The sequence below is a fragment of the Colobus angolensis genome, unplaced genomic scaffold, assembly GCF_000951035.1.
Source record: "Colobus angolensis palliatus isolate OR3802 unplaced genomic scaffold, Cang.pa_1.0 Scaffold19, whole genome shotgun sequence".
Taxonomy (NCBI): Eukaryota; Metazoa; Chordata; class Mammalia; order Primates; family Cercopithecidae; genus Colobus; species Colobus angolensis.
In genome coordinates, this window is record NW_012115043.1 from 4901683 (window position 1) to 4915694 (window position 14012).

Consider the following 14012-nt stretch of genomic DNA (forward strand, 5'->3'; position numbering starts at 1 on the left):
ATGGCGTGAACCCAGGAGGCGGAGCTTGCAGTGAGCTGAGGTCTGGCCACTGCACTCCAGCCTGGGCGACAGAGCGAGACTCTGTCTCAAAAAAAAAATAAAATAAAATAAATTATTGAAATAAATAGGATTAATTCTTCATAACTTAAGGGGTAGATGAAATTAAATCAAGGGTAACTAACAGGTTCCCTACTTCTGTATTGCAAATTATGGCAGGCCAGCCGCACACGGTGGCTCATAACTATAATCCCAGCACTTTGGGAGACCGTGTGGGCGGATCACGAGCTCAGGAGTTTGAGACCAGCCTGACCAACATGGTGTAACCCTATCTCTACCAAAAATACAAACATTTGCCGATCATGGTGGCATGCGCTTGTAATCCCATATACTCGGGAGGCTGAGGCGTGAGAATCGCTTGAACCTGGGAAGCGGAGGTTGCAGTGAGCCAAGATCGTGCCACTGCACTCCAGCCTGGGTGACATAGCGAGACTCTATCTCAAAAACAAACAAACAAACAAACAAACACCAACCAACCAAACAAACAAAAAAAACCCCAAATTGTAGTGGGTCAAAATTTATGCCGAAATGTCCATTGTGGTTGCTCACGCCTATAATCTCAGCAGTTTGGGACGCCAAGGCAGGTGGATCACTTGAGGTCAAGAGCTCGAGACTAGCCTAGCCAACATGGCGAAACTCTGTCTGCTAAAAATACAAAAAAAATAGCTGGGCGTGGTGGCGTGTGCCTATAGTCCCAGCTACTCGGGAGCCTGAGGCAGGAGAATCATTTCAACCTGGGAGGTGGCGGTTGCAGTGAGCCGAGATCGCACCACTGCACTCAAGCCAGTGTGACAGGGCAAGACTCTATCTAAAAAAACATGAAATAAAAAACCAAGGAACAAAATTATGCCTAAATAAACATGTTTTAAGTCTCTATACATAACAATGAAGAGAGAAAAATGTGTCTTAAAAAATGCGGAGAGCCAACAATCTGTTTTCTCTTTTTGGTCAAAGATCTGGCTGTCACATTTTAAGAACAACTATAAGATAAATAAACATACAGCATGCCACTCCATTTCTCTGCCCCCTCAAAAGAGGAATACCGTGTATCTATGAAGAAGCCTTTGGCTTTAGCACATTCCCGGAGTTCTGAAAAGAACTCCTGGTGTGGAGGAGGGTGCCGGCGCAGCAAGGCCTGATGAGGGAAGCTCTCCCAGATCTTCTTGGCGACCCAGTGGTTGGCCAGGATCATGCATTCAGCCACTGTCTCATGGACTTCCAGGGGCTGCTTGGGGATGAGGTCATGAATGTTTTTTTTGTCATCTAGCTGTACGCGAACCTCTACCCCTTCCAGTTCCAGGGCACCACATCCGTCTCGTTTAGCTCTGACATGGCGAGCTATGTCGGTCAGCTTTCCAATTGCCCACACTAACTCCTCCAGCTTAGCTTGTCTGTTCTTCTCATCCAAGTCTTTGAATTCTGGAATATCATCAACAACACTAAAATTTCCATCCAGTAGTTCTTGGGCTGCTTCATAGAACAGTTTGTACGCTGATCGAATAATGGTTCTGCCATACCACACTTCCTTAATTTCATAAGAGGTTTTATCCAGTTCCCACATGATGCTTACAGCATACCTACAAAAACAGTAACATTGACAACATCACTATTACATTCATCTGGCTTTTGTTTTGTTTTGTTTTGTTTGAGACAGGGTCTTGCTCCGTCACCCAGGCTGGAGTGCAATGGCATGATTGCTGCTCACTGTTGCCTCAATCTCCTGGGTTTGAGCAATTCTCCTGCCCAAAGTGCTGGGATTACAGGTGTGAGCCACCATGCCCCACCTAAGTCTTCTATTTTTGAAGCAAGTAGAATTTGAGCTAACTGTAACTTAAAACAAATTACAAAGCTACAGGTTTCTGGTTTGATTTGTCAATCCAACCACCTTACAACTAAATCAAAAAATATTTTAAATTAAAACAACAGTTAGACCGGGTTCTGTTGAGCTCTGAACAAATTTGAAATGAGTTCATATGTGACATTACAAACCCTACTTTATGTCCTCCATTTTTTTTTTTTCTTGAGATGGAGTCTCGCTCTGTTGCCCAGGGTGGAGTGCAGTGTGCTATCTTGGCTCACTGCAACCTACCTCTTCCAGGTTCAAGTGATTCTCCTGCCTCAGCCTCCAGAGTAGCTGGGACTACAGGTATGTACCACTACGCCCAGCTAATTTTTTCTATTATAGTAGAGACACGGTTTCACTGTGTTGCCCAGGCTGGTCTCAAACTCCTGAGCTCTGGCAATCCACCCACCTCGGCCTCCTGAAGTGCTAAGATTACAGGTGTGAGCCACCGTGCCCGGCCATGTCCTCCATTTTGATTAGAAAAGCATGACACTGATAGAGTCAAGTCTTTTTAGCTCAGTAAGTTAGAGCAAAGTCTTGCAAATCCTACAGGATGACACTGAACTGTGACATCAGTCTTGATGACAGCTAAATTAGCAAAAATTTCATTTCGCAAAAAAAACTCTTTGCCACCAAGTCATTTTATTAAAAAAGTATACATTTGGAACTCAAAAAAAAAACACAGGAATAATTTTCCTAATATGTAAAGAGCTTTTACAAATTAATTAGTAATTGATCTTGAATCCAAAAGAAAAATGGGCAAAGAATATAAAGTAGTTAACAGAAAGGGATACATAAGTGACTGTTAAACATACAAAAAATGGTTAGCTTTATTCATACTGCAAATTAAAACCAATCTAAGATACCATTTTTCATCTATCAAATTGGCAAAGATAAAAAACTACAACATACTGTGCTGGCAAGGCTGTGGGAAAATACGCACTCTCATACATTAGCGACAGGAATAGAATTGGTGGAACATTTAAGGAGGGCAATTTGATTATACTGATCTAAACACAAATGCACATACTCTTGACACAGAGATCCCATAATCAAATATGGGAATTTCTCTTTCACATGTACTGTATTTTAAAAAATGTGAAATGGGCTGGGCATGGTGGCTTACATCTATAATCCCAGCATTTTGGGAGGCCAAGGCAGGAGGATCACTTGAGCACAGGAGTTCAAGACCAGCCTTGGCAATATGTGAAACTCAGTCTCCAAAAATAAAAGTAAAAATGAAAATGTGAAATGACTTATGTTCAAAGTTAACTCTGTACAGGTTTGCTTGTAATACCAAAATACGGGAAACTATCAAAATTTCCATAGATAGTGCAACCGTTATTAATACGGAATGATCTCCAAGATACCAGTAAGTTTTTTTTAAAAAGGAAGGTGCTAAACAGTATATATATAATGCAACCATTTGTGTAAAAAACAAAGATCACATATGCATATTTGTGTGTGTAATAGATCTAGAAAAACTAATATGGAACTGGTAAATGAGGGAAAGTGATAGGGAGGAACCTTTCATTAAATACCTCTTGGGACATACGAGTTCGGGCCTATATGATTCTATTACCTATTCAAAGAGAAACATAAATTTTAACCTTAACAAATGAACAAACAAAAAACTCCCCAAGTTCACGATCCTCATGCCAAACAACTTCATCCGGGCAATGCATAAGCACAAAGCTACACACATTTGTTCTCAGATTTTAGTCGACTTTAAAAAGCCAGCAACAGAGGGAGATGCAGCCCCACTGCTAGCAGACAGAAGAGAGGAGGGGAAAGGTAGGGAAGGCTGGAGAAATAAAGCTGCCTGAAGATAAGTGGTGTGGGGTTGGGGTCAGGGGTGGTGTTGAGAGATCAGAGGGGAGGCCCAGGGCTGGGGTGGGGCAGAGCAGAGAAGAAAAATGAGGCCAGAAGCAGGCAGTATCCAGAGCCACAGAAAGGCCAGGACAAGCTTTGAAGACAAAAGCCATAAACTCACCTATCAACGCCTCCCAGAAGGGAACACAAATCGGCACTGAGGACGGAAGGCAGCATGTCATAGCGACGATCTGCTAGATAGTAAGTGGTGGCCCTGTGAATGACACACACGCGGCAATGCGACCTTCAGCAGGGAGAAGCAGAACTGCTGACTGTGTGGGCCGCAGGGAGGTAAATGGCCAAAATCTCACTACAGATTCCCCAAGGCTGTTGCTATTTCAAAAAGTGCAGCAGACTGGGTAATAAAACTATTCCCATGGTCCCATTTTTCTAAGTGATACTGCTTTGGGCTGAATAGTCTTCCACTGATAAGAGAAAGAAACAGCAAGTGACAGTGAATCTTTGTTGTATAAGAAAAATTGGAGTGTAATGATCCAGCATTTTTATAAAATAGTATATTACTACATGAAAATTTAACCCATTTCAGTTTAGTAGGAAACAATGTGTGAAAAGGTTACATTAAAAAGGAAAGGTAAATTGATCAAGGTACTGTTTTTCTAAACGAAAATGGGGAGTGGACCTCAACTTTTTTTTTTTTTCTGGAAGGGACCTTCAGAATTACACAAACATGAGATCTTTGAACACCTGAAACTAGTACAGACACAAAATACACAGTCACATATATACAACCATAGAGCTGATTTCAAATAGCATTACCTTGTTCTAGCTTCAATATCAATATAAGAATTTGGTGCCACAAAGTGTGTTACATCTGCGATGTGGACTCCAAGTTCCAGGTTGCCATTATTTAAGCTTCTGATTGAAAGTGTGTCATCCACATCTTCACAACCTTTGGGGTCAATGCTGAATACGAGATGGCTTTTCCTCAAGTCTTTACGTTTTTGTTCCTCTTCACGACTCACTTTCCAGGGATTTTCTGGTGTGTTTTCCGGCATCTCACACATCTGTATGAGAGGTCGAATACTCAGCAATTCATGCACCATAAATTTCTGTAAAAATCCACTCACTGATATTCTCAATGCGACCACACAGAAATTCATTCATTCTCAATTACCTTCTGCATCAACCTATGTTGGCTTCCTTTGATCAATAATTGTTTATTAGGTGCCTCAGATATCCGGGGTACTGTGCTGGGCTCTGGAAAATCAGGAGTCAACAAGAAAGACTAAGTCCCATACCCCTGAAGACCCTTACATTTGGACAGAAAATGTCCCACAACTTCTACCAGTCTCTTTAGTTACAGGGGCTTGGAACAAGAGTACCACATGTAGCCCATTTTCAAATGATCCATTCGTTTAAATGTAGTCAAGCTTTAAATTTAAGACTTGAAAAAATAATCAACATGTTCCAAATATTAAAAGCTTACCCCTTAAAGATAATTTTATACAAGACCTATCTAGGACATTTTCTCTCCATTATTATCTGTTTAAGCCATCAATCTGCAGTTAAGTAGGCTCAAAGGGAAGAGAAAATTCTAGTCCTGTGATCTATAGCTCACACTTTATTTTATTGTAACATTTTCACTAAGAGCTGCCAAACAAGTCAACAAATAATTTCCAGAAACTAATGTTAAATATAAAAATTTAATGATGTAAAATATTCTAAAATAGTTTGCTATGATAGCTCCTATTCTGTGAAAAACTATAATGAAAATAAGAACACCCAGACACTCCTTATGGCAACGCAAATGGATCCAAATTTTCTGGAGAACAATCTGCTAGTACATGTTAGAAGTTATTTAAATCTTTTATACCCTTTGACTTGGTAATCTCACTTTAAGGATTACATTCCAAGAGAATGATCAAAAAGAAATTAAAAAGCAGGCCGGACGTGGTGGCTCATGCCTGTAATCCCAGCACTTTGGGAGGTTGAGGCGGGCGGATCACGAGGTCAGGAGATCAAGACCATCCTAGCTAACATGGTGAAACCCCATCTCTACTAAAAATACAAAAAATTAGCCAGGTGTGGTGGCGGGCGCCTGTAGTCCTAGCTACTTGGGTGGCTGAGGCAGGAGAATTGCTTGAACCCAGGAGGCAGAGGTTGCAGTGAGCCGAGATCTTGCCACTGCACTCCAGCCTGGGTGATAGAGCAACCCTCCATCTAAAAAAAAAAAAAAAAAGAAGAAGAAAAAGAAAAAAAAAAGAAATTAAAAGCAGTGTTTATAAAAATGTTCGAAGTAACTTTTTTATTTTTTATTTTTTAGACGGAGCCTCACTCTATCGCTGGGGCTGGAGTGCAGCGGCACGATCTCGGCTCACTGCAACCTCCGCCTCCCGGGTTCAAGCAATTCTCCTGCCTCAGACTCTCGAGTAGCTGGGATTACAGGTACCCACCACTATGCCCAGCTAATTTTTTGTGTGTTTTTAGTAGAGATGGGTTTTCATCATGTTGGCCAGGCTGGTCTCAAACTTCTGACCTGGTGATTCACCCGCCTCGGCCTCCCAAAGTGCTGGGATTACAGGCGTGAGCCACCGCACCCAGCCTACATTTTTTTATAATACTGAAACATTAAACAGCTGAATGCCCAACAATTGAGAAATGCTTAAGCAAACTAGGGTATGTCAATATACCATAATTTACCATTATCATTAAAATAAGTAGGCTATGTCAATATATAAAAATAATTTTAAGTGAAAGAAGCAGAACAGAAATCAGTGCATGCACATGATGAATACAGTCATGTAAGAATAATACACAAGATTTATGAGGGTTTTAAAAGATCATGAAATGATGGAAATAGCTGATGTTTTATGTTTATGGGATTTTTGTTTTCTGTAAAGGTTCACCAAAACTGTTTCATAATGAGCATAATTTTTGACCCATGGGTCAGAGATGTACAGATCCCAGGAATCCACCCCCTGCAGCTTTATGCAGCCTCTGGTTGAATGATTTGGACAGAGAGTGTGGAGCTCAGTTGGGTCTGTAACTACGTGTCCTTGTAGTTGCTGGGGATGGATGTATATTGACTATAAGACACTGACATATCATTTTTAAGCCTAGTTGAAAAATATAAAAATTTGAGAGCTATGAGGCTATAGAAAACTAATTCTACACTTGAAGCTGACTTCAGTTTGGTCCAAATATAGAATAAACAGGAGTGAGATTTTTCCATTATCTGTGGCTTAACACAGTGGGTTGTTACATAGCACAGAGACTTTTCTTTCTTAATGATGAAACAACAACAAAAGAAAAAAGAAAATGTCACTAGACCAAAGGTTTCTGGAAAATCCGACCTGAGCTTCTGAGAAAGGGATGACTGAAATACTGTTTTCCACCAGGATGGTTGCAATTTCGCCTTCCAGATCTCCAATTCTTCCTAAAACACGCACAAAATGTCCATTTGGATACACAGACGTTGACTCCCAAGAATCGATGCGCACGACCACCCTGAAGTCCTGCACAAAAGGAAAAAACAAAACACAGCTGAGCACCAGGAGGTAAGTGGGTCAATCAGAGGCATCAAACAAACGAGAGGCAAACAGCACTGGGTTCCAAAGAGAGTGGCCAGTTGCAAATAGTGGTGTACAGTAGGGTTTTTTTTTGTTTTTCATTCTTCCTATTACTAAATTGCCAGATGGGATGAAATGCTTGACCCAGTGCTTTGAAGGGAGGCATTACCTCTCTAAGTCAATGAAGAGGGCTGGAAATTTTAGTCTGCTAAAGAGAGCCGACTGTAATACATTCTAGTTAACACTTGCAACATGAGGGGAAAACTCAATTATGCATGATCCAAATTAAGTTTTAAAACAACAATCTTAATGTTTTGTGTGTGGGAGGTAGCTCCTAATTTCTTTGAAGTCGATTTTTTTTTTTGAGATGGAGTCTTGCTGTGTCACCCAGGCTGGAATGCAGTGGCGCTATCTTAGCTTACTGCAGCCTGTGCCTCCCGGGTTCAAGTGATCCTCCTGCCTCAGCCTCTCACATAGCTGGGATTACAAGCGTGTACCACCATGCCCAGCTAATTTTTGGAATTTTTTTTTTTTTTTTTTTTTTTTTGGGACGGAGTTTCGCTCTTTTTACCGAGGCTGGAGTGCAACGGCACAATCTCGGCTCACTGCAACCTCTGCCTCCCGGGTTCAAGCGATTCTCCTGCCTCAGCCTCCTGAGTAGCTGGGACTATAGGTGCCTGCCACCATGCCCGGCTAATTTTTTGTATTTTTAGTAGAGACAGGGTTTCACTGAGTTAGCGAGCATGGTCTCAATCTCCTGACCTCGTGATCTGCCCGCCTTGGCCTCCCAAAGTGCTGGGATTATAGGTGCGAACCACCGCGCCCGGCCCAGGCTGGTCTTGAACTCCTGGCCTCAAGTGATCCACCTGCCTCGGCCTCCCAAAGTGCTAGAATTACAGGCATGAACCACTGCACCTGGCCTTTTTGAAGACCTCTTAAGATGGTCTTTGGTGGAGAAGAAGGTGTCAGTGTAAACTGAATCCCCACTACCCCAAAATTCTAGCAAACCATGGGAATGGAAAACATATTAGGTGCAACTGGCCTGGAGAGCCTGTATAAGGCTTCAAGATGTAAAAAGTACAATGGCCAGGTTACTGGCCAGGGACATCCTGCTTTAGTGTCTCATTTACAAACTGTAAAATATCAGGGGGAATTAAATTGGGCAATGCCCATACTCTTTGACACAAGTAGAGGTTAATGTCTAACCTTCTTGTTTATGTCTTCTCTCCAGTGCTATATTCCTTTATGGATAATCAATTATGTGAAGTACCACTACATCATCCCTACAGGGCAGAGTGATCGTATTTCTATATTGCTTGCTGGAGGAAAGCTTGTTAGTGTTGGCAAAGTGTATCTATTGAAAGTTTCTGTGTTGGACAGCTGGATAATGTATGTTCTCTCTGGTTGTCCTACACAGCTCTTTCTAGGACAATTTCTCTCTGGCCTGAATTTATTAACCACAGACTATTTAATGGATGGTTCTCATATATTTAGAATTTTTAAAAAACAGAATCTTGGGGCTGGGCACAGTGGCTCATGCCTGTGATTCCAGCACTTTGGGGGGCCAAGGTAGGAGGATTGCTTGAGGTCAGGAGTTCAAGACCAGCCTGTGCAACAAAGTGAGACCCCATCTCTACAAAAAACAAATTAAAAAACATAAAAACACAGCCGGGCATGGTAGCTCACACCTGTAATTCCAGCACTTTGGTAGGCAGAGGTGGCAGATCATGAGGTCAGGAGTTCAAAACTGGCCTGGCCAACATAGTGAAACCCTATCTCTACTAAAAATACAAAAATCAGTTGGGCGCGGTGGTGGGAGCCTGTAATCCCAGTTACTCAGGAGGCTGAGGCAGGGGAATTGCTTGAATCCGGGAGGCGGCGGTTGCAATAAGCCAAGATCGCACCACTGCACTCCAGCCTGGGGGACAGAGTGAGACTCTGTCTTGGAAAAACAAAACGAAACAAAAAACCCCCCAAAAAACACATCCCAGTATCTTGGAATGCCAGATGCCATCAATAATTTATTTCCTTATATGCAAAAGAATTAATAATGCTTTCTGGTACTGCTAAAAAGCTGGCAAAGACAGAAGAGTAGAGATTCCATAGTAGAGGTAGAATGCCAGCTACCTGAAGGGCTTCTGCTTGCTGAGTGCTAATTCGAATTTTGGGAATTCTGTAATCCCAAGGTGTAACCAGGATTTTCTGAGCATTTTTGCCCTGAGATTGGACCTCTTCTTTGGATGGAAATGTCACCACATAATCCCGCCAGTTCTTCTGAAGTATGCCCACCACTCGACCTTTGGGAAAACAAAACAAAACAAGGCATTAACTAGTTAGGTGGCACCTAGTTGGACTCTGACCACCTCAGGCAATAAGGAAAAGAAAAAGAAATACACTGTCCTATTTTTTTTCAAGCACATCCACCCAACTTAAGAACGTTTTTGAAAGGAAGCTTTTATTAACAACAATAACGGCCAGGCATGGTGGCTCATGCCTGTAATCCCAGCACTTTGGGAGGCTGAGGCAGGAGGATCATGTGAGGCCAGGAGTTCAAGACCAGCCTGGCCAACATGGTGAAACCCCACCTCTACTAAAAATACAAAAATTAGCTGGGCATGGTGGTGTGCACCTGTAATCACAGCTGTTCAGGAGGCTGAGGCAGGAGAATTGCCTGAACCTGGGAGGTGGAAGTTGCAGTGAGCCAAGATGGTGCCACTACACTCTAGCCTGGGCAGCAGAGTGAGACTCTGTCTCAAAAACAAACACATAAACAAAATTCAAAACACACACAACAACAAGAAGAAAGGTATGTTTTAAGATTTGCCTTCTTGGTATTTTATTGTAAAGATGGATAATTTAAAAACTCTTTTTGTTTCTCTTTCTTTCTTTCTCTCTCTCTTTCTCTTTCTTTCTTTTTAAGAAACAGGATCTCACTATGCTGCATAGGCTAGAGTGCACTGGCTATTCACAGACACTATCATGGTACGTTACATTCGTAAACTCCTGGGCTCGATCCATCCTCCTGGGTAGCTGGGTCTATGGGCACGTGCCATTATGCCCAGCAAAGACGGCTAACTTTTTAAATAACATTGTCAGTATGCTCTCTCTTCCTGAGATAACATTTAGAATATCCACTTGTCCCATTTTCTCTCTGTTGCCATTATCTTATCAATCTCGTTTTGGTATATTGGGAAAAGTCAATGATTTTCACTCTGGTTTTAAACCACGCTCTCAACTGCGCAGTTTCAGTCTTTCTTGCCTTCTCTCACCAGCCAATCTCATTTGGTCCATTACACACAGAAAAGTATACAGATCATAAGACTGATACACAACACTTCCAATCATCACTGACTGAAGCCGAGACCAAACTTCAATAGTTAAAAATATCCTTTTTTCTTTTGTTTTTCACAAATATTTATTGCACTCCTACCAGGTATGAGGCTTTTTGTTCTAGGTACAGGGAGTATAGCAGTATCATAACAGGTAAGGCCCTGATTTCATGGCGTTTATAAAAAATCAGTTTGGGTGTCTGTGGGGGTGGAAAATAGATCAAAAAAAAAAAATTGTGAAGTTGTGACAGTTGCTGAGAAAGATACAAGGTAGGGTAAGGTGACCAAGAGTGACAGAGGGTCAGAAGTGGCAGCTATTTTAAATAAAGTGACATTTGAACAGCGACTTGAGGGAAGTGAGGAAAACAGACGTGAGGATATTTGGGGAAAGCTTCATCCAGGTGGTAGAAAGAACAAGTCTTCAATGCAGCTGGAGCAGAAGCATGAAGGGGAAAATGGCAGAAGGCGGCCTCAGCTGGTGGGACCTTGTAGGCCATGGTAAGGACTTTGGATTTTATTCTGAGTGAAACAGGAACCAGCCATTGAAGAGTTTTGAGCAGAGAAATGAGAGGAGCCAAATCTCACTTTCTTTTTCTTTTTTCTTTTTTGGAGACAATGTCTCACTCTCTTGCCCAGGCTGGAGTGCAGTGGCGTGATCTTAGCTCACTGCAACCTCCGCCTCCTGGGTTCAAGCAATTCTTGTGCCTCAGCTTCCCAGTAGCTGGGACTACAGGTGTGCACCACCACACCCGGCTAATTTTTGTATTTTTAGTAGAGACAGGGTTTTACCATGTTGGCCAGGCTGGTCTCGAACTGCTGACCTCAAGTGATCCATCCACCTCAGCCTCCCAAAGTGCTGGGATTACAGGCGTGAGCCACAGCACCCAGTTCCTCAACTCACTTTCTGAAGGATCATTGAGTGTCTGAGTGGAGAAAACACTACATGGGGAGGGGCAATGGTGGGAGCAGGGAGAGCAGTGAGGAGGCTGCTGCAACAGTCCTGAGGTGCCAATGGACTGAAGTGGGAGAGCTGTGGGGGAAGTGTGGCAGGTGGCTGAATTCAGGCCATGCATTAGAGTTGGAGCTGCCAGCATTTGCTGATGAGTTAAAAAAAAAAAATGTAAAGGATAACCCCAAAGTGTCTTGGGTTGACCAACTCCAAGAATGAATTTGCCCTTTACTGAGACTGGGGGACACGTGGGGAACACCAGGTCTAGGGTGAAATCAGGAGTCTGTGTGGTACCTGTTAAGTCTGAGGGGAAGATGCCAAATAGACAACTGAGTAAACAAAACCAGAAGCCGAGGAAGGGCCAGAGATACAAAATGAAAGGACTGCAGGAGATCCCCAAGGGGGAGAGTGCAGAGAACAGAAGATCCAGCGTGGGGCCCTTGCATATCCAAGAGGACAATGAGATGCAGAGCCAGGAGGAGAATTGAGAAGAGCAGCCAGCTGGGTGGGAGAACTGGGAGAAGCCCCATGGAAGGCAGAGGCCCCCCAGCCAAATGCTGCTGATAGCTTCCAGATGATGGAGGCTGACCAGTGCTCTGGCAGTGGGGTCACTGGTGACCTTGGCAAGAACAACTTTAGAGAAGTAGGGCTTGGGAGGTGTCAGAATGGCAGGCATGAGAGGCCGGCAGGGAGGAAGAGAGAATGTAGAGTTAACTATACTCTGACTTTAAAGATAAGGGGCAGCAGCTGAAAGGGACGTGGGACTCAGAGAGGATTTTTGGTTTGATTTTAAGAGGAAAGCCATTACAGCATATCTGGGTACTGATGAGAATAAAATAAACCTGCAGAGGGGAAACTGATAATGGAGGGGAAGAGACTGTATCTTGTGTTAGGAACTATTATTGTACAACCTGTGACTATAGTTAATAACAATGTACTGTCTTCTTGAAAACTGCTAAGAGAGTAGATCTTAAGTATTTTCACCACACAGTGTGTGAGGTTAACACACTGGGTTAATTAGCTCAGTCTAGCCATTCTCTAATGTATTATATCAAAACATCATATTATATACAATAAATACACACAAAAAAATCATATTATACACAATAAATACAGTTTTTGTCAATTGAAATTAAATAAATAAATAAAATAAGGGCAGTATTTCTGGATTGCTAAAGAGAAGACAAACATAATTCCACAAGAAAAATGGACATCGGAGTGGCTCTCCAGCTGGCTCACCTGTAGGCATGGGCTCACTTGGGGACTCGCCCAAAGCCTTGTCATCACAGTCATTCTCACACAGGGCTACGGTTCTTCCTTTCCACTCATTTTTAGGGAGTAGCTCCACAACTACCACATCTCCATGAATCGAGCGGTTTCGAGCCTTCATCCCGTGGATTAGGATGTCACTGACTAAATCTGTGTTTGGGGCAGCACAGAAAAAACCCGTAAAGCCGAGGGAATGGCACACCAGTGAGGCATTCTGTGCGTAACATACTCAAAGTCTAATTGGCACTCCTGCAAGTAAAGTTTCGTCCTTTCAAAGGTAAAGTCAAACCTCTTTTGTTCTGCAGGTTAGGAATGAAGAATTGCTGGCACCATGTCATACTGTATATTGAGCTTTCATAAGTGCCACCCTCAATCATCTTTTAAAAAAATACCCCCACCCCCCTCACTACCTTTTAAAAAGGTATTAGTTCCCTGCATGCAACTATGTGAGCCTATGCTGGACTTCTGTCAAATACCTTTAGGATCCTCCACAGCCAAGGGAGTGGTCAATGGGCTGAGGAACTAGATGGGGCAGAACCGACAGGGAGAATTCTGACAAGCAAGGGCCCAAAGAAAGCCAGTTTCTCATTCTCTCTCGACCCAGTCATGCTCCTTTGACTAGCAGGTTTTCTTTTTCACCCTGTCATTACAGAACTAAGAACTACACCTGATTATGACACAACTTATTTACACATTTTTTTTCATTTTTATTACTTAAAAAAAATTTACTCCAATAAAGCAATATAGCACATTGAGGCAGCACAGAGTAATATGTTAACATCACAGCCAAACAGCCTTGGCTACAAATTCAGCTCCACCACTTAGCAGGTGTGTGACCTTGGGCAAGTTGCTTTGCTTCTCTGTGTTGTAGTTTAAATTTATTACAATAAAATTAGAAATTATAGACAAAAAGCTAGGGGAACCCCCCCATGACAATCCCACATACCCAATGTATGTAGGCATACATAACAAGGCACATATGACATGACAATTTCCACTTTGCTTTCTTCATTGTATAACGTCAGAATAAAAAAGGAGTACGGACATTTATGTAAGGTTTATACTGAACCTGAATCTTTACTGCTGGCTCCCTGAAGTCGAACAAAAGCTTCTATTTGGGCTCTGTGTTTGTTGACATTCAGAATTCCCTAAAATCATAAAAA

At 42.4% G+C, this 14012-nt stretch overlaps 1 protein-coding gene across 1 annotated transcript in view; it reads right to left on the reverse strand.

Moving 5' to 3' along the window:
* The window catches only part of DIS3L (DIS3 like exosome 3'-5' exoribonuclease), a 79496-nt gene that overhangs the window by 7101 nt on the left and 58383 nt on the right, over positions 1-14012 (reverse strand). Inside the window, exons 6-12 of the mRNA XM_011940559.1 lie at positions 13919-13997; positions 12820-12999; positions 9430-9599; positions 7087-7248; positions 4550-4797; positions 3894-3986; positions 1101-1634 (exon numbers count right to left, since the gene is read on the reverse strand). Coding sequence (XP_011795949.1) covers positions 1101-1634; positions 3894-3986; positions 4550-4797; positions 7087-7248; positions 9430-9599; positions 12820-12999; positions 13919-13997 — 1466 coding nt within the window. The remainder of the gene's footprint in view (positions 1-1100; positions 1635-3893; positions 3987-4549; positions 4798-7086; positions 7249-9429; positions 9600-12819; positions 13000-13918; positions 13998-14012) is intronic.